Source organism: Balaenoptera musculus, chromosome 11, assembly GCF_009873245.2.
Source record: "Balaenoptera musculus isolate JJ_BM4_2016_0621 chromosome 11, mBalMus1.pri.v3, whole genome shotgun sequence".
NCBI lineage: Eukaryota > Metazoa > Chordata > Mammalia > Artiodactyla > Balaenopteridae > Balaenoptera > Balaenoptera musculus.
This window is the reverse complement of record NC_045795.1, coordinates 38,485,274-38,504,779: the sequence shown is the minus strand read 5'-3', so window position 1 is coordinate 38,504,779 and position 19,506 is coordinate 38,485,274. Positions and strand designations below refer to the sequence as shown.

The window sequence follows — 19,506 nt, the reverse complement described above, 5'->3', positions numbered from 1 at the left end:
TGTTAGAATATAAACACACGATTTAGAACATAACAAAATACTGCATGGTATGGTTTACCATCTTATTTCATCAGTTTTAAGATGCACCATTACTTTTTGTACTGTCAAGAAACAAACAAGGGCTTCCCTGGTGGCGCAGTGGTTGGGAGTCCGCCTGCCAATGCAGGGGACATGGGTTCGGGCCCTGGTCCGGGAGGATCCCACATGCCGCGCAGCAGCTGGGCCTGTGCACCGCAACTACTGAGCCTGCTCTCTGGAGCCCGCGAGCCACAACTACTGAAGCCCGCGGGCCTGGGGCCTGTGCTCCTCAACGAGAGAGGCCGCCGCGGTGAGAGGCCCGCGCACCGCAATGAAGAGGAGGCCCCGCTCACCACAACTGGAGAAAGCCCACACAGCGGCGAAGACCCAACGCAGCCAAAAATCAATAAATAAAATGAATTAATTAATTTAAAAAAAGAAACAAACAAAACACTGCAAATTAAACTATAATAATGCCGTCAATTGTACAATGCATCTAAATTTCAGAGATGTGAAAAAAATGTATATTTTTGGATGGATAAATACAATAATAGCCTTAAATGTCACATTAATAGAGAGTTGTTTCCCCAGTTTGATTTTTTTTTTTTTTTTTTGGCCATACCGCACAGCTTGCGGGATCTTAGCTCCCTGACCAGGGATTGAACCCAGGCCCACAGCAGTGAAAGCACCAAGTCTTAACCACTGGACTGCCAGGAAATCCTCCCCAGTTTGAATTAAAATTCCATGAATTGCTTCAAAATAATCCTGTGATTTTCAGGGGCTGTAGGTGGGTAGGGGTATAGATGAAATAAGATTGAATACGAGGTGATAAATCTTAAAGTGGATGGTGAGTACATAGAGGCTCATTATACTTGTCTCTACTCTTGTATATGTTCAAATTTTTCCATGAAAAAATTAAAAAAAAAAAAGGAACAACCTGGATGAACCTTGAGGACATTATGCTATGTGAAATAAGCCAATTGCAAAAAGACAAATACTGTATGATTCCACTTATATGAGGCATCTGGAAGAGTCAAAGTCATAGAAACAGAAAGTATAATGGTGGTTGCCAGGGGCTGGGAGGAGGAGGAAATGGGGAGTTGTTTAATGGGTCAGAGTTCCAGTTTTGCGAGATGAAAAAGTTCTGGAGGTAGATGGTCGTAATGATTGCACAACAATGTGAATATATTTAACACTATTGAACTGTACACTTAAAAATGGTTAAGATGATAGATTTTATGTTATGCGCTTTATACCACAATTAAAGAGAAAAAGAAAAAAAGAACTACCTGGAGACAGAGGCCCCTAAAAATTTGTTTTCCTTTTTCATAGTATCATAGTTCTGGGCACACAGTATGAGATCAATAAATACTAGATCATATTCTACTCTAAAATGTATTTTCTGATGTCCTGTAAATACTCTCTACAATACTCAGTGCAGTGTGGATACAAAATAAAAATTAGAGATAGTGTTAATTCTAGTAGTAGAGCAGTCCTCTTGGCAGGGAAGTCGGTATTTTCCAGGAGCTCAGTAGAACCTATGCTCCATTCGGGTGTATGGCAATGAGAGTGGGTGCTTGGTATTGTAGGTGAGGAGGGGGATGGGAGGTGTTCGTGTGTGTGTGTGTGTGTCTGTGTGTGTGTGTAGACAGAGCTGCTCCTCTAGGGTGTTTGTGTGAATGAAAGGCCTCGAAGCTGGAAATGAACAGCCCTGCCCTGGGGAAAGGGAATATTTAGACCAAATCTGAGTTGGAAATTAATGAGCACTGTAACTCATCTGCTAAAATAATCTTCAGATGCTGTAAAATCCCCATGTCTGCTAATCTGCCCTCCATCCCACATCATCATTTCCCTGGTCACAGGCAGACATCAGGAGACTCTGACAGATCCTTGGGAACCCCAGCCACCTTGACCCTGCCTGCCCTTGACCCTGCTGCAATTAGAAAACAATCTTTAAGTCACTTGTTTTCAGAAATCTATAGCCAGGGAGCTAAGATAAAAGTCAAGGAAACAGGGACAACCAGGGAACTACTGACAATGTCAACAGGCAGACTGTACTCTGTGCTCAGATAAGTTGCTGGCCATTGAGAAGGGAATCAGGAGTCAGGACATCTCCCCCTGCCTCCTACTTTCAGGGCAAGATCTGAACCTGAAAGGGAACCCGTGTCTCCATTTCTGAGTAGAAATCTTTGATTTCCAATTACTTATGGTTCGTCTAAGAGTTAAAATCCCTGAGGGTGTTTAGATTTTCTTTTCTTTTCTTTCTTTTTTTAAAAAACTACTAGTGCACTTCTTTTTTCTAAAATGTGGAGAAAAATGCAGAAAAGAAGACGTGTTTCTAACCCTGGGCGGTGGCTCCGGTTCATCACTGTTGCAGAAACACCAACAAATCTTTCCTCGCTGGGGGCCATCTTCATTTTGATTAAACAGGCTGTAAATTTCTTCTTCTGTAAGAGGCACCTTTACCATTTCAACCTGAAAGACATATGAGGGGGTCACATACAGATGGTGAATGGGGGAGGGGAGAATACTCGGGGAAGGGGAGGGGAGCAGGTGGAGAGAGGCTGGGGAGGAGAGCCTTCACCCCCTCTAACAGCTTGCGCTTTAGGTAGTGAACATTGACAAATGTAATGGAGTTGCAGCACTGGAAGATCTTCACCCCTGGAATGTTTGTAACCTGCAAGACAAATAAATGTAAACTTGAGGGAAATTTTTCAGCTCTTTCATGGAGTAAGAAAAAGAAATCCTTAGAACCTCCTGGAGAATCTGTATTCTTTATAAGAAGCAAGATCTAGCAAATTCCTTCCTCCCATTTTCATCCCCTGCTTTTCCTGCTTTCTTCTTTTCCCCTCCATTTCCTCACGCCTCTATTTTTCTTGGCCTTCCTCCCCCAAAGGACATTTTAAAATTATCCTTAACTGGCTGCATTGCTTTCCCCACCTTTGTAAATGCATATCTGCAGTGCAGCAGACAGGAGCAAAGGGGTTTTGTAGAAAAACTAAGCAGCAGGCCTGGTCCACCCCATCCTTTGGGCAAAGGAGTGGGACTGATTTGGATTCTTACCTCCCGATAGTCATGGAAGCTTCTATAAATATTGGTGTTAGGGATCTGACCCAGGAGGAGAATCTTAGTTCTGAAAGTAAATGCATTTGCCTTTAGGTCACAGTTGCCTTACCTTGCCATGGCCCACCTCCTATTACCTGAGACAAAGTACCTGTGTGACTGAACCGTGATGATGAAGAAGGTAAAAGCAACTGAAACAAGTAATCCAATGTCCAGTCCCAGTAAAATTGCAGATATGAATGTCACCATCCAAATGAGCTTATGGAAAAGAGGAAGAAGGGAAGAGGAAGACCGTGATAACAAGCAGAACTGAGAAAATCACAAGTTCTCTTTCTCAGCTCACCTTTACCCTTTCTCTGCCAACACCTAGGATTTAGAGAACAAATTCCACAGCCATATGAACTGATGCCATCAAAAATGATTGGGTCCCAGGGCTACCTAGCAATTCTTTTATGCATCCTTGGTCACTTCTCTCTTTAATTCTCTCTTAAAACTTCTGTTTCCTCGTGTGAAAAATAGGAATAATAGTATATCTGCTTTATAGAATTTATTGAGATTAGAAATATTATTTGTAAAGCAACCCAGAACACTCACCAAATTAGTGGTTGCTATTTTAAGAGCTATGATAGTTATTGGGAGTCTTTATTATCCTTTTCAAGCCCCTATCCCACCACCTTCTCCATCACTCTCAGCAGGTGATTTGACTTTCATTTTCACAAAGAAGATAGGCTGAGGGGGGAGGGATAAATTGGAAGACTGGGATTGACATATACACACTACTATATACAAAATAGATAATAAGAACCTGCTGTAGCACAGGGAACTCTACTCAATACTCTGTAATGGCCTATATGGGAGAAGAATCTAAAAAAGAGTGGATATATGTATAACTGATTCACTTTGCTGTATACCTGAAACTAACACAACATTATAAATCAACAATACTCTAATAAAAATTTAAAAAAGAAGAAGATAGGCTGAAACTCCCTTAAGTATTTACTTCCCCCTCCACCTGCCACTTGTTAGTTAGTATCTGCACTCAACCTTCCCCCGTTCTCTCCAGGTCTGTTGGAAGTGCTATCCCTCCTCCTAAGACTAGAAGCTCTACCCGTGCACTGGACCACATTCCCCTCTTAACTTCTCAGGGACCTGCATCCAAAAATGATCCTTTTTCCTATCTCTTTGCCTCTTCTGGGTGCTTCTCCTCTCATTGTATCACATCCCCCATCTTTTATTTCTTGCTGTCTCCCCTTTATGTCCTCTAGTTTTGTGCTCTAGAGAGAAGGAGAATGCTCCATCAGTTACTCTTCCTGGAAAGAAACCTCCTTCTCTTGTTAGAATTTGTGTCTCCCATCCTGGAATGTATTTCTATTAACCGGATTAAAAGTCATTCAAATATGCAATGTATGATAAACCCTTTTTACTAGATCTGTATGTAACTGCAGTTACTTAATTGCATTTTATTTAACTTTGCATAGTTGGAATGGGTATTTCCATGCACCAATAACCTTGACTCCCTTTTTAAAGCAAAAGTAGAGTACTAGGCATCAGAGAGTACTAGGCATCAGACAGTGGCTTCAGGTTGATCTCTTTTGTTAGTTCTCTTCCCCTCTCTGCAGGCTTCCTCTCTGTCCTCCCCCACCACCTCAGGACATCTACACTCACACAGTCATATTGGTTCTGCCTCCACAGATTGGGTAAGTTGTAAATGGTTTCAAGGTAGGGTAGGACATTGCTCAGAATAATACCAGCCAGCACAGCCTGTGGGGAAAAGATAAACACTGCTTCATTTTCCTTTCAGGGGTAAAACTCCCAAATTTCCACAAAGGTACCTTGCCACTCAGAGATATTATGCACTGATATTTCATAAAAATACCAGGTCCATGCTTTGACTCATTGTCTAATCAAATAAGTATTCTCCACGTTTTTCTCTGCTTGCATCCATAATTTGTCAAATGCACAAAACAAGGCAAGGCCAGGTCACTCATTTGGCCGGTACAGCTACCACAAGCCCCTTTTAGATTCAGGTCACTGATTACTTACCCTGACAGTGAGAGGAAGAGTACCTGCAGGTTATGATCATCTAGCCCCTTCTGCTTCCATGTTGTCACTTTGGTGTCTGAGGCAAGCCCTCAGGGAGGCTGGCACCTTTGGCCATTTTTCTTATCTTTGCCTACTTGGCCTTGCTTTGTGTAGTTTGCTTGACATAATCTATGTTACCGATGTTGCTTAGAAACCATTCTCAAAAGGGATGACAAACTAAGAGAATTTCCACTCACAGGAATGCTGAAATAGTTGGGCTTTTTTCAAGTCTAATCATGATGTACTACAATTATTTCAACAATAAGATACCAATTTTTTGTCCATCAAGTTAAATTAGCAAATTTAAAACATTGAGGACATTCCATAAAAATGGGCGTTGAGTATTGCCCTTTTGGAAAATAATTTGGCAATATATCAAGAAATGCTAATATGCTTTCACACAGAAATTTTGTTTTACTCTTAGAAATCTATCTTAAATATAGAAAAGGGTAGATGTACAAAATTGCTCACTGTTGTGTTATTTATAATAACAAAAATGCAGATAACCTAATTTAAGATGATTAAGTTATAGTATGGAGTATCATGCTACATATTAAATTAAAACAAGAATACCAGATTGTACAGTTAGATCACAATTACGCAAAGTATTATCCATTTATAGAGAATAATATTGGTTAGATATATGCCAAAATGTTAATAGTGGTTTATTTGTGACTATGGCTTCAGAGACTGCCACCTCAGTGTGTAACCAGTCTATCTAAAAAATAGATTTTTATCTATTGTGAATTTTCCAAAGTTTTAAAAGTAAGCATGTCTCCCTTTCTAATGGAAAGAAAGTGTCTTAAATATAAGAAAATGAAGATGGATACTCATAGGGATGTAAAATCATCAGGGCCTCAAAGTAGAATTGAACCTACTTTAAGAAACAATTCTCATCCTTTTCCTAGCCATCCTCTCTTCTATATACTCTGCCTGGGAATTAGAACTGATCCTATCATCAGGAATGGATTGGATCCAAGCTTACTTTTATTTTCTGAGGTTACTCAGTGACCACTTGGTCTTAACAGGTCAGTAGAGGAGGGAAGAACAAAGATGAAGTCAGCAGAAATTACTTGTTTCCCATCTTCATCTTCTTTCCAGTCAAGAATCTCCCAAAATTTCCACAATTCGCAGGGAGATGTGGTAGGAAAGATAAGAAATTCAACTTCATAGGGCTTTTACCAGATTTTTGGCTTGAGGTATGGAGTATGAAGAGGAAACAAATCTTTTCATGACATAATATACAATAAAATTTTTACCTTTCTTAATATTAAGATAAAACATGCTCATGTATAGAGAAGAATTGAATTTATACATAATTTCCATCATACAAGAGATAACTATTGTTAACGTTTTGGTATAGCCTATGTATTTTTTCACACAAAATTGGAACAATATTGAATATACTATTTGCATTATGGTTTTTTTAAAGATTTTTTTTTTGATGAGGACTATTTTTTTAAAAATCTTTACTGAATTTGTTACAATATTTGTTCTGTTTTATGTTTTGGTTTTATGGCCATGAGGCATGTGGGATCTTAGCTCTCTGACCAGGGATCGAACCTGTACCCTGGGCACTGGAAGACAAAGTCCTAACAACTGGACTGCCAGGCAAGTCCCTGTATTACATTTTTTAAAAATTTATGTTGGTTCCGTTGCTAACTAGCTGAGATCCTAGCCAGGATGTTCCACCAATTACTCTCCTAAGGATTTTGCAACAAGCTATCCACAGTCGTTCAAAGAAGGAAGGAATCATTCGTAGTTTAATACTCATAGAGTCCCAGTGTTATAGAAATTCAGATATTCCACTGATCAGATTGTACTCACATTTTCTCACCCAGAAACATCCTAACTAGATGATGTAAAAATAACATGCCATAACATGGTTGGCCAAAAGCAAGGGCTGTTCTATCCCCAACATATTTATAGTAAGGGAGGGCTTACCTACTTTTATCACTACCCTTCAGTGAATTCTGACAGATTTTTATTTGAGATTTTTAAAAATTCTGACTCTTCTAGAATGGAAAAATATCATTGTTCAAAGTAAATTAGTGAGTGGCCCTCCGAAAATAGACTCCCAAGAGTTATAGCACCAAAGGCGCTATATAAACTAAATTCTGTAAATGGCTTCTGCTGGGAATCAGAGGACAGCTTGTGTGATAAACAGAAGCTTAATCCCACCCACCATGCATATATTCCATGGCTGGTTTCCAAGGTCCCTGAATCACAAGAGCAGAAGGCAGCAACAGCCTTGAGATGGTCCTGCTCTACTGAAACCTGATATTTACCAGGTGGGATAAACGCATTCAAAAGGATGGGCATAATATTTACAACCACTCCAGCTTAGGGACTGCCACCTCAGTGTGTAACCAAGCTGCTGCACCAGGAATAAAATCTCCTTCCCGCTCCCTTAGTACTATCTAAAAATGGCTAAAGGGAACATTAAGGAAATTTAAAAGGAAATTATGATGACTGGGCATTCATCTGTATTGTAACTTAGAACAAATCGATTATAGCTAGTAATTAATGCACCTGGCATCTCTAAGTGTAAGGTCATCCGTCTCACACAAAGGGAAGAAATGGCACATAAGTATATAGGGCATCCTAGCTGAACACAGAGTTAAAACTCAATTTTTAGATGCTGCCTTTAGTGTTCTGAACTGACCGAGAGGCAGTGTGGCAGCAGTAGGGGGATTGAGTTCACATGAATGCAGAACAAGGACTTCTGGAAACTATTTAGGAAAACAGATGGCATGAATGCACAATGAGCTTCCAAGCCTGTGGTGGTATTGGGTGTTCTGGCATCAGAAGTCTATTTTGGTCATGTTTAACTGAATCCTTACTTCCAAAGCTTACTTTATAGCTTAAGCAAAAAAAAAAAAAAAAATTAACGGGAACGAGAAGAATAACAATTGTTTGAGTGCTTATTACTAGCTCAAAACTGTTCTCTCTATATTATACATATTATCTTATTTAACTCCCAATCCTGTGAGGCAGTGGCTGTTATTTTAAAGAAAAGGAGCTAGAAATAGGCTGGGGCAACCACTGGGGATCAGTTGAATGCAGTTCTCCTCAGAGATGCCCCACCAAGATATAATCTGGAGATCCGTTCTTTCTTGACTTAGTTATTTGATTAGTTCTACTTACATTTGGCAGTTTGTAGAAAAAGCGTCCCACCTTCACCATCAGGAGCAGCATCACACCTGCGCCTACCAGAGATGCAAACTGAGGAGACAGAGCCAGTTGGAGAGAGACCATCAGGAATGTATTGGTCCCTGTCTGCGACTGAGGCCTTCTGCTTGGTGAGAAGCATGTCATTTTTTTCTTAAAAGGGGTTGAGTATAACCATCCAGCATAAGTGCATTTTTGGTGAACTGACATTTTCAGGTCCTGTCAAAGTGCTAAACACATACTAGGTACTCAATAAATACGTGTTGATTGGACGTATGAAGGCTTTCTGAAAAGTCCCAGATTGTCTTGGATATCTGAATCTTTCTTGCCACAGCTTTGTGCTATGAATCTGAAGTCTCCTAAAATCCAGCCTGCACTTCATCCTAAATTTAACCCTTCTTTGAACAGTTTAGAAAAGCCCTGGTAGACTCATCACTGTCAGCCCTAAAATCCCAACCATTCCACCTCGCTCTTTTGGAGCCTGGATAGCTTCCCATCTAACAGCTTTAGTGGTGCTTCATCTTAAAAACACCATGATATTCACTTCTGATTTTCCTAGTTCAGTTTCCTTCTGCCTCACTGCCATCAAAAAAGGTTAAGAACATGAGTCAGGGCTGTATATAGGAGCTCTGGATCCTATCCCACCTGGGTTGACTACTCTGGGCTCAGTACTACTTGGTAAGCAGTGATTCAGATTGGCAAATACAGGTAGAAAGCGAAGAAGCATAGTTCCCTTTATAATCTCAAGGCTCTCTGGACATAATCTTGAACTCATTATATCCTCTATTGATAAATTTCCATTGTTTAAACCCTTACTAAGAAAAAATAATATAAAGCAGTGTAATTTCCCACTGTGATGGGGGTGGAGGGAGTATAAAACTGTAACCACAAATCAAAACAATGGCATATACAAGCAAGAACAAGCAACCTTAAATCTAAACCATTAAATGACCACTCAGCAATGATTCTCTAACTTTTTTTCTCTTTTTTTATTAGGTGTGAAAAAAATAACTTCCTACTGGATTCCCTCTCATTACTCACTGCTATTTGCCATATAAATGTATCGCTGAAAATAATCGCAATGAAATTAACATCCTACTTCCTTCTTTCCCCATCCCAGCTGATGCACAGCTAATGGGACCAACCCAACATGGAAAAGTTGAACCTTGAGAGAAGAGTGTAGGGAGATTGATTCAGGAAAATGGATCACTGTAACTGAAACTCAGGAAGTTCTCATGGCAAACATTTTATACACTGTGGAACTAAAAAAAGGTAACTGAAGCCATAAGTTCCTCCAGCCAATGTCCATATATCAGCCTGTTGCTGCACCGAGTTTTAGGGTCTAGCTTCAGGCAGTCTTGCACTATGAGAAGAAACTGCTTTGATTAGCACAGGAAAATATATCAGGACTTTTCCTTCCTTCTACTCCTTTCTCCAAAATTCTTCTGATTATGTTTAAGGAAGCGAAGACATACAGACACCAAAATTAGCTGTATAAACCTAGTTTAAAATGAGTACAAACCAGACACTGAATCCCATAAAACTTGCTGCTCAGGGAGACCTGCCAATAACTGTGTGTCCCCCATGGCTGCACACGCAAAGGAGTGGGCTTTGGGATCAGAGGGCCATCCTTGGTGGCACTGTGCCTTAGGAGGATGCTTGATGGCTCTCAGAATCCCAGACTCAGTGCCTGAACAGGGTCTAGAGACAATGAGCATGTACAACTTTACATCTCATGCATGTTTTGCTTTTCTGCTCTGATTTTCCATCACTTTTCCAGGCTTTCTTGAACAAAGACTGACTCTACCTTCTTTCTGGGGATTCAAGGCAATGTGAGGTCCCATAAAACACAGCCACTACTGACACGCAGACCCTCAGACACCAAATGCTCCATAAGCAGCTGACAGTACATTACCATGGACCAGCCAGGGCACTAGGGACCTGGGGTAGAAGCTCTGATATTTGAACATCTTAAGTGACACGCACTATGGTGGGCACTATTGTCATCCAGTTTAATTCTCACAACTGAAAGGTTATCCTTATCCCCATTTTACAGATGAGGACTAGAGCCTCAGAAAGTGAAAATAACTTGCCCAAGGTCACACATCTAGAACTACTGAGTCAGGTTTCAATCTACCTGACCGGTTGACTCCAAAATCCAGGCTCTCTCCACTGTCCTATCTGCTTCCTCTAAAAAGAACACAGCTCATTTCTCTCTTTGATAATTTTTTTCTTTTCTTTTTTAAAATAATAACTCATTTTTAAAAGCAGTTCTGGGACCCTGGGGACAAGGCAAGAAGGCTGGTCCTTGGAAAGCAGAGAACAAGGAAAGGAACCCAATCATAGAAAAGAGGGAAGCATAGTGGTCAGAACTGGATGAGCAGGCCCAGGCCATGGCTGGAAGGGCTGATAGGTTTTGCTGCAACCAGTGAAGACAAGTGGGTTCTAGATAGGGAGAAATTAAAGTGAAATTCAGACACATTTTATACAGTTTGTATTTATGTCAGACATACATACATACACACATACATACATACACACATACATAATACATATATACATAAGTGGCTCTTGGTGACAAGTCATGTCGGAGAGGTTCAGAGCCAACCCCCTAGCCTCTCTTTCCTGCAGTCCTGAGGAGCTTTGAAAAAGTGGGGGTGTTCTCAGGCAGAGTGAATCAAAAGTCCCCAGAGAAAAAGGGTGGAGAGAATAACCCCTGCTATGGGATGAAGAAGGCTGAATGAGTCCAGATCAGAAACTTACTGGAGGTGGGGTAGCTCCAATGTGGAGGGCCAGGGCCAGGGGCATTCTCTGCTTGAACCAGCAATTTGCCCTGGGCAAGTCAGGGTCTTGGGGAAGGACTTACCAGTATCCCTGGGGACATACTTCCCTTTGAAGGGTCACTGTACCACAAAGAGAGATGTCATTGGTAGGGGAGAACAAAGCCATAGCAGAAAACAGAATGAGAGCCATCGGCAACCTTTGAAGCAGGCACTTTGTCCAACAGGCTAAAGGCAACTCTGAGGCTGAACTGAAGCCCTTCCTCCCTCCCTCCATCTATACATATCCTAACCCTCTTGCAATGATCCATGAAAGTCTCACTTCATCCATCATTCTCCTTCTTGCAATATTTATGGCATTTTAAAATTTATTGTATTTATTCTGCACTTAATTTTACCTGCACTGTAATTTAGTTTTTTCCAACCACATGCATCTTTTCTCCCCAAATTTGTTATGCTTGTATACTAAATAAACAAAGTGTGTGGTCACAAGTTAGTGGGAACTAATGTCTGGAATTTCCATTTTTTCTTACCATAAAATCCTCTCATTTTGACTTCAAAATTTTTTCACACTTGCATAGAACATCCTTCTTTTTAACATAACTCATCTTCCTTCTTTTGGTCAAATAGTAGTGCAAAACAGCTACATACACCTTAAAGGCCAATGTGTCTGGCAGAAGCTCTGTGACAAAAAAACTCAGTCTACATAAAATCATATGGTATGGGCTTACTCTAGACCCATGCTCTCACCCCTGCCCAATCTTCTGACTTTTATTGGCTTTCACCTTATATTTCACTTATATTTACCCATGGACTGTGACACTTTATCTTTCCCCATTCAGATTTAGTGTCCATTCTGACACTTCACTTTTTGACCATGGCTATACCTCCCTACTGTGCTGCTGTGGCCTAAGCTTGTCTTTGACTTCTGTCACTGTTTCTGTGCCTCCTGATCCCCGACTCATTCCATGGGCTTACTCCAGGTTCAATTCTGATAGTTGTTTGACATTTATTCATGCTATATAACTGAGATGGGACACCTCTCATGCTGTCAAGTTGTAACTTTTATCTGGTCAGTTTAAAACTCATGAACGTTGGACTCAAAAACTCTCTTGCCAGGGCTTCCCTGGTGGCTCAGTGGTTAAGAATCCGCCTGCCAATGCAGGGGACACGGGTTCGAGCCCTACTCCAGGAAGATGCCACATGCCGCGGAGCAACTAAGCCCATGTGCCACAACTACTGAGCCTGTGCTCTAGAGCCCACGAGCCACAACTACTGAGCCCACACGCCTAGAGCCCGTGCTCCGCTACATGAGAAGCCACCGCAATGAGAAGCCCGTGCACCACAACGAAGAGTAGCCCCCGCTTGCCACAACTAGAGAAAGCCCGCGTGCAGCAACGAAGACCCAACCCAGTCAAAAATAAATAAATTTAAAAAAAATCTCTTACCTACAATTAGACAGAGAGCTTGCCTTTAGAGCCTTCTCTGCCAACATTTTCCCTTTCCCTCTTCCCTTCCATACCCCTGTATATTTAGTTTACTAATTCAGGATACCTGAAGAGGGTCTGACCTAGATAATTTTCTCTTACACAAAGGTAGAATGGTCATAAATTCCCTAAGCTCACCTAGACAAAGACTTTATTCTCTATCATGAAAGCCTCTTGTCATGCCCTTTGAGGAAACCAGGAAAGTTTCTATTTCTGCTGTCGGGAAGGAGAGAGTTATATTATTGCTTTCCCAGACTAGGGCTGAGAATATATCTCCCCATAGAAAAAAATGTTAACAGGTGATGGTTGGTTTATTTGAAATATTATCTTTTAGGTATGTTACATGGAAAGTAGCTTTTTGTGGGCTAATACATAGAAGCCTTTAACAGAAGAGTATTTTTATAGAAAATGACTTTCAAGTTCCACATTGACAGATAGCTTTTAAGACAAAATCTAAGCAAAAATTAAGCCAAGCATGAAATCCAAATTCTTCCCAAACAAGCATCACATTAAAACAGTAACATGGTTAAACTAATATAATCCCCTTCTGTGAATATACATGTGAATAGACCTAAGTGTCTTTCTATATTAGAGATCAAATTCTATTTCACATACCTGTTGTCTTCCTCCAGCTTTATCCTGGATAATAGTCCTGACAACAGCACCAGTAAAAACATAAGATCTGAAAAATGAACTGACGACATTGCAAAGGCCAATGGTTATTAAATCCTGTAAAGAAATGGCAAATACTTTAGGCCCACTGTTTGTCAAAGAAGGCTGATTTGAGTTTGAACTAAAGGCATACTGTTATCTCTTATGTATGAAGACAGGGTTGTTTACATCACTTCAAATAACACTGAAATATTATTGGAAAGAAGTGAAGGATGGCAAATCTGATTCCTTCATTTTAGCTAGAGATCATAAGGAAAGTCCTTTTTCAAAGTGAGTAAATGAGACATTTGCCTTATTATTCTCTTCTGCATGATTGCTGGGAATTTAGGATGACAGGGAGAAATATAGTACTATTTTTCTTGCTTCCTTCTATACTATCCTAAAGTCAAAGTGGGACACTGATTGAACCCGGGCCAGGCAGTGAAAGCCCAGAATCCTAACCACTAGGCCACTAGGCCATGCCAAGCGGCTTGCAGGATCTTAGTTCCTCGACCAGGGATTGAACCTTGGGGCCACGGCAGTGAAAGCACCGAGTTCTAACCACTGGACCGCCAGGGAAGTCCCCATATTCCCTTTTTAATTTCTAGGGAAAAGGCCAAACTCAAAATGGTCGGAAACTAAAAAAAAAAAATGACAAGGACTATTTCTGGGAGGCCAACTTAATTGTATTATTAGCCTAGTTTTGATATTCCACTGCATTTCTTTTTAAAAAATATTTATTTATTTATTTGGTTGCACTGGGTCTTCGTTGTGGAATGCGGGATCTCTTTAGTTGCAGCATGTGAACTCTTAGTTGCAGCACGTGGGCTCTAGTTCCCTGGCCAGGGATGGAACCCGGAGCCCCCTGCATTGGAGTGCATTGCAGTGGAACCCCTCCACTGCATTTCTTATTGTGCTTTGGCATGTGGTTGACTTCTAAGGACTTGGTGGAAAGGAAGATAAAAGAAGAGGAGAGGAACTCTGCTAGCTTAACAACATGATGCCATACATTACCTTCTTGCCTCCCTACACCATATCTGTTCTAGAGTAACAACACGCATATTAATTCAAGTGGCTTCAGAGTTAAGTATACCACACTTCTCAAAAATCCTTTGGTAGGACTTCCCTGGTGGCACAGTGGTTAAGAATCCGCCTGCCAATGCAGGGGACACAGGTTTGAGCCCTGGTCCGGGAAGATCCCACATGCCATGGAACAGCTAAGCCCATGCACCATAACTACTGAGCCTCTGCTCTAGAGCCCACGTGCCACAACTACTGAAGCCTGCGTGCCTAGAGCCTGTGCTCCGCAACAAAAGAAGCCACCATAATGAGAAGCCCGCGCACCGCAACGAAGAGTAGCCCCCACTCGCCACAACTAGAGAAAGCCCCCACGCAGCAACGAAGACCCAACGCAGCCAAAAATAAATAAATAAATAAATAAATAATTTTAAAACATCCTTTGGTAATTGTAATTCAAATTATGGTCCAAGTGACTCTCTGGTTACAGAAGAATCCAGTCTTCATTTTAACTGCAGGCTAAGGTTAGAGAACAAAGATTAAAGGGTCAGAGAAAGCAATAGAAAGGCCTGTCCTCTCACCTGGTTGGAATTGACATCATAGTTATGGAAACTGGCAATCTTCCTGCCCAGAAATATGAGCAGAGAGGAGCTCACTAAAGCTAAGGAGAACGCTTCTAAAAGAACTTCAGTAAGATTGCTCACATCTGGCGTTACAGGAAACAGGAAGCTGGAATACAATGGTGGAATTATTCTTAGATAGCAGGAATCATTTATTGGCATCTCCCCCACTCCAACCTTATCATACTTTTTCATCCATATCAGAAGGTCTGACCCTTTTTTAAAAAATAAAAATAAGAGATAAGAAGAGCAACTCAGGCAGCAGCTTGCGAAAACTGCCAGCAAATCAAGCCAGGTTACAAAAGCCATTAAGAGAACATGCCCTGCTATCTTCTAGTTCAAGCTTTCTGCCATGTACCAATGGCAACAAATAGGACAGGCAAAACTACAAAAATTGATGAAAAATAGTTTATTTACACTGTTTGAGACCATACCAGTGGGTAAATAGGCTTATATCATATCTAAGATGGTTTAGAGCTAAAAAGCTCAATGTATTCCCTTCTAGTCAAACTCAAATCTTTTAGAGTATAATTTTAGTCATTGTCCTTTGTAAAAATTGCTTCTGATTCTTATCCACACCTTTTTTTCCCCAATTATTTTAATTGGGGAAAATACACATAACATGATTTACCATCTTACCCATTTTTAAATGTACTGTTCAGTGGCATGAAATACATTCATAATGTGCAACCATCACCACCACCTACTCCATAACTCTTTCATCTTGTAAAACTGAAACTCTATAACTATTAATCAATAACTCTCCATTTCCCCCTCCCCCCAGCTCTGACAACCACCATTTTACTTTCTGTCTTGATGATTTTGACTACTAAGTACCTCAGATAAGTGGAATCATATAGTAATTGTCTTTCTCTGACTGGCTTATTTCACTTAGCATAACGTCCTCAAGGTTCATCTATGTTGTAGTATATGTCAGAACTTCCTTCCTTTTTAAGGCTGAATAATATTCTATTGTATGAGGGGAGTTGAATGCTAAAATATTTGGATTTTCAGTGCCCAAATTAAGCACATTCCAGAACCGTTATGAAGCCTTCAGTCTCTCTCTCCCACTTCACAATTAATACTGAATTCCAATCAAATCTTAGACAATTTCAGCTAAGCCACTGGGGCTAGTCACAAACAAGAAAAGTCCAGCCTTAACATGCTGCCATTGTGAGTTCATAGGCACTGGGGAGCCATTGAAGGTTCTTGAGCAGCAGAAAAGTCGTGTGTTAGGAGTATCTGTCTACAGAAAAAAAAAAAAAAGTGCTCCAGTTGGGGCATTGTTGCGAGATAAATACAGCTTTGTTTAAAGTTTATCTTTCCCTCACACCTGCCATGCTGTGAAGGAGAGTCTGTTTGATGTTTGTTTTGTCTGATTCACCACCCACTGAATTATTCTGTCAAGAGTGTAGCAGCTTCAAGAGTTAGGGTAAAGGCACAGACTAGAGTGAGTTCCAGATTCTATGTGACCTCGACCAACTCAGTCTGAGCTGTTTAATTTGTATTCAAGAGATGTGACAAGATTCTGTTTTTTAAAGGTGACAATGGGTCACCTAGTATTCTAGACTCAATGTGAATAAACTAAAAATTCACTTCCATATCTTTGTGTCTAAGGTGTTTTGTATGTAAAATACTTGTGTGGTATATTCCTTTTATTACTTCTATAAATAAAACTATATTCTTACTGTCAAAAAAATATTCTATTGTATGTATATAACACATTTTGCTTATCCATTCATCCATCGATGGACACTTTTGTTTCTTCCACATTTCAGCTATTGTGAGTAATGTTGCTATGAACATAGGTACACAAATATCTCTTCAAGACACTGCTTTTAATTTTGGGCAGTATATATCCAGAAGTAGAATTGCTGGATCATTTGGCAATTCTATTTTTAATTTTTTGAGGAATCAGCATACTACTTTCCACAGTGGCTGTACATTTTACATTCCCACTAACAGTGCACAAGAGTTCCATTTTCTGCACATCCTCACCAACACTTGTTATTTTCGTCTTTTTTTTAAAAAAAATAGTAGTCATACTAATGAGTGTGAGGTGGCATCTATTGAATTATTGTAGTTTTGATTTGCATTTCCCAAATGATTAGTGATGTTGAGCATGTTATGTGTTTATTGGCCATTTGTGTATCATCCTTGGAAAAATGTCTATTCAAGTCCTTTCTCCACTTTTTGAGTCAGGTTGTTGGTTTTTTGTTGTTGCGTTTTAGGGGTTCTCTATGTATTTTGGATGTTAATCCCTTATCATATGTGATTTGCAAATATTTTCTCCTATATTGTGAGTTGTCTTTTTTTCTCTGTTGATAGTGTCTTTTGATGCACAAAAGATTTTAATTTTCATGAATCTATTGCCCAAATCTATGTTAGTAAACCTTAAATATTTAGTATGATAACAGCATAAACTACTGTTTTTTTCCTTCCTGCTGTTTTCTGTAACATTCAATTCTTCATCAGCAATTTAGTTAAAAGGTGACATGGACATGAAAGGAACTAACCTAAATTGTTCAGTTTTTCTAGTCCCTAGCAACCATGGATAAACAGGTAATAAAAAGGGAGTTCAAAGCAATACCTAAAATTAGATTTTTGAAATGTTTGTTTCTCTACCTATACCCTTGAATCTTATGATGAAATATAAGCAAAGGTTAATTGTGTGCTTTTTAAGTCATTAATAACAGAAGCGTATTAAGTAAGTATAATAGAGGGGATATTATACTAGATTTTGGAATTAAATAGAAATGGGTTCAAATAGTAGCTCTGACACTGACCAGCTGTGTGAGCTTGGATAAGTAACTTAAACTTGGTAACCCTTAGTTTCCTGAGCCATAAAAAGAAGATAATATCTTCCTTATAGTATTACTGTGAGGAACAAATGACATAAAATAATTATGTAAAGCATCAATCCCATTGTTGCCCTTGTCATTTTTTTTTCCTGAGGGCAGAGACCAAGTCTTATTTAACATTGTATTCCCTGGTACCTAGGTTGCCTGCTCACAGTTTAAAAAAATTGAACAGAATTTCAAATGTATTTAATCATCATTAGATTTCACTGAGAACTGGTAGGATATGAGATTAATTCAATCTGGTTGCATCAAAGTAGCCTCTGTTTTGTATGCTGGGGGCTAGCCAATATCATTGACTCTTTGCTGTATTCCCTATTGAAGAACATGAGGAAATAAACAATGCTCTTCAAAAGCCTTCTCCTGAGCCAAGAAACTGTGGTATGCTGCCTTTCTTAGCTAAAGTGATTCATCTGGTCAAGGTTAAAGAAACTATAATTCCCTAACAGAAGCAAGAGTGATGCCCCATAGTTACTGGTAGGAATCATAATGTAAATTAATTGCAAGTCCTTAAGAACTCCATATGCCAGACTACTTGAAGAAGGCTTTCTACTCAGAGTGATGAAGTAATGTTGCTCAAGGACACCAATTCAGTCTAAGTAGGTGAAGACAGAAGGAATGCTCACCTCCTGAGCACTGAACCCCAGGGAGAGGTTAGGAAAACAGAGGTATCTCTTGTCCCATCCTTGAGAGTTAATCAGACAGGTATGGAGGTTGAGAAGGTTCATAATGTGCTGTGAGAAAGATGCATGAGTCTCTCTGGTATTCATTGCATCCAGTAGTTTACTTGGGTAAGGGGATTGGCTCAACCATGGGAAGAGAGTCAAAGGCTGACCAGAGAAGAACGGGGTTGTCCTAGCCCTTGTCCTTTAGAACCTCTGTGTTCTAAAATGAACTTGAGCCCATGACCCGGATTTGGCTGTGGCCAGAGACTGTTAGCAGAGAATATTGTTTAAAAAAAAATTAATAAACAGAAAATAATTAAGTAGAGTTGGGAGACCAAAAGGGGGAGTTCTCACACCCTGTGACCATTGCAGAGCCCAACAGGAAGAAGAAAGACTCCTCTTCTTTCCTGGCAAAGGACTCAGCCAATGAAAAGCCATAGATTTTTTGTTTACCATAGCCACCCCCAACTCCAATTTTATTTTTTCCTTTATAAAAACTTCTTCCCTTGCTGTGGGAGGACTTGCATGTGACTCGCCATGGTTGCAGACCCCAAATTGCAATTCTTTGCTGATCCCGAATAAACCCATCCTTGCTGGAGAACTAACTGGCACTCTGTTTGTTTTGGTCAATGATACCAATCAGGCTATGTAGTCAGAGGCTAAGAGGAGTTAACAGGAAGGGAAAAGTAGTCTTGAAAAGTGGAGTTACCAACCTGTAAGGAATCATATCAATGAGCATCTTGCTGTTTTCTGTGTCCACGTTTATCTTGTTTGCAAATGCAGCGAAGCCAATAATCTGTAGGGGTTTAAAAAGAAAAGGCATGTGATCATCTAAATATTATGTATTGCTTCCAAGAGCAGAGGTGCCCATAGCCTCTGGCAGCACAGGGAATGCAATACGCGGCAGTCCCTATACATGAAGGTTGGAGAAAGAGGCAGTGCCAGTTCAGTGGAGCAACAAAGGCAGAAGTCCTCCCCGACTCTTTTGGTTTCCTGAACTCTTTTTAGCACTGTAACCAGAATGAAAAACAAATTCAGGCTTGGTCTCTGACATAGTAATAGGAAAAAATGGTTGCCCTAGACTTCTCTTTCCT

General features: G+C 40.1%; 1 protein-coding gene across 1 annotated transcript in view; it reads right to left on the bottom strand.

Moving 5' to 3' along the window:
* The window catches only part of SLC26A8 (solute carrier family 26 member 8), a 71,273-nt gene that overhangs the window by 6,788 nt on the left and 44,979 nt on the right, over nucleotides 1–19,506 (bottom strand). The window contains exons 8-16 of the mRNA XM_036870320.1: nucleotides 19,126–19,208; nucleotides 14,851–14,998; nucleotides 13,217–13,330; nucleotides 8,311–8,388; nucleotides 4,747–4,842; nucleotides 3,233–3,339; nucleotides 3,082–3,151; nucleotides 2,603–2,695; nucleotides 2,362–2,493 (exon numbers count right to left, since the gene is read on the bottom strand). Of these exons, the coding sequence (XP_036726215.1) occupies nucleotides 2,362–2,493; nucleotides 2,603–2,695; nucleotides 3,082–3,151; nucleotides 3,233–3,339; nucleotides 4,747–4,842; nucleotides 8,311–8,388; nucleotides 13,217–13,330; nucleotides 14,851–14,998; nucleotides 19,126–19,208 (921 nt within the window). The remainder of the gene's footprint in view (nucleotides 1–2,361; nucleotides 2,494–2,602; nucleotides 2,696–3,081; nucleotides 3,152–3,232; nucleotides 3,340–4,746; nucleotides 4,843–8,310; nucleotides 8,389–13,216; nucleotides 13,331–14,850; nucleotides 14,999–19,125; nucleotides 19,209–19,506) is intronic.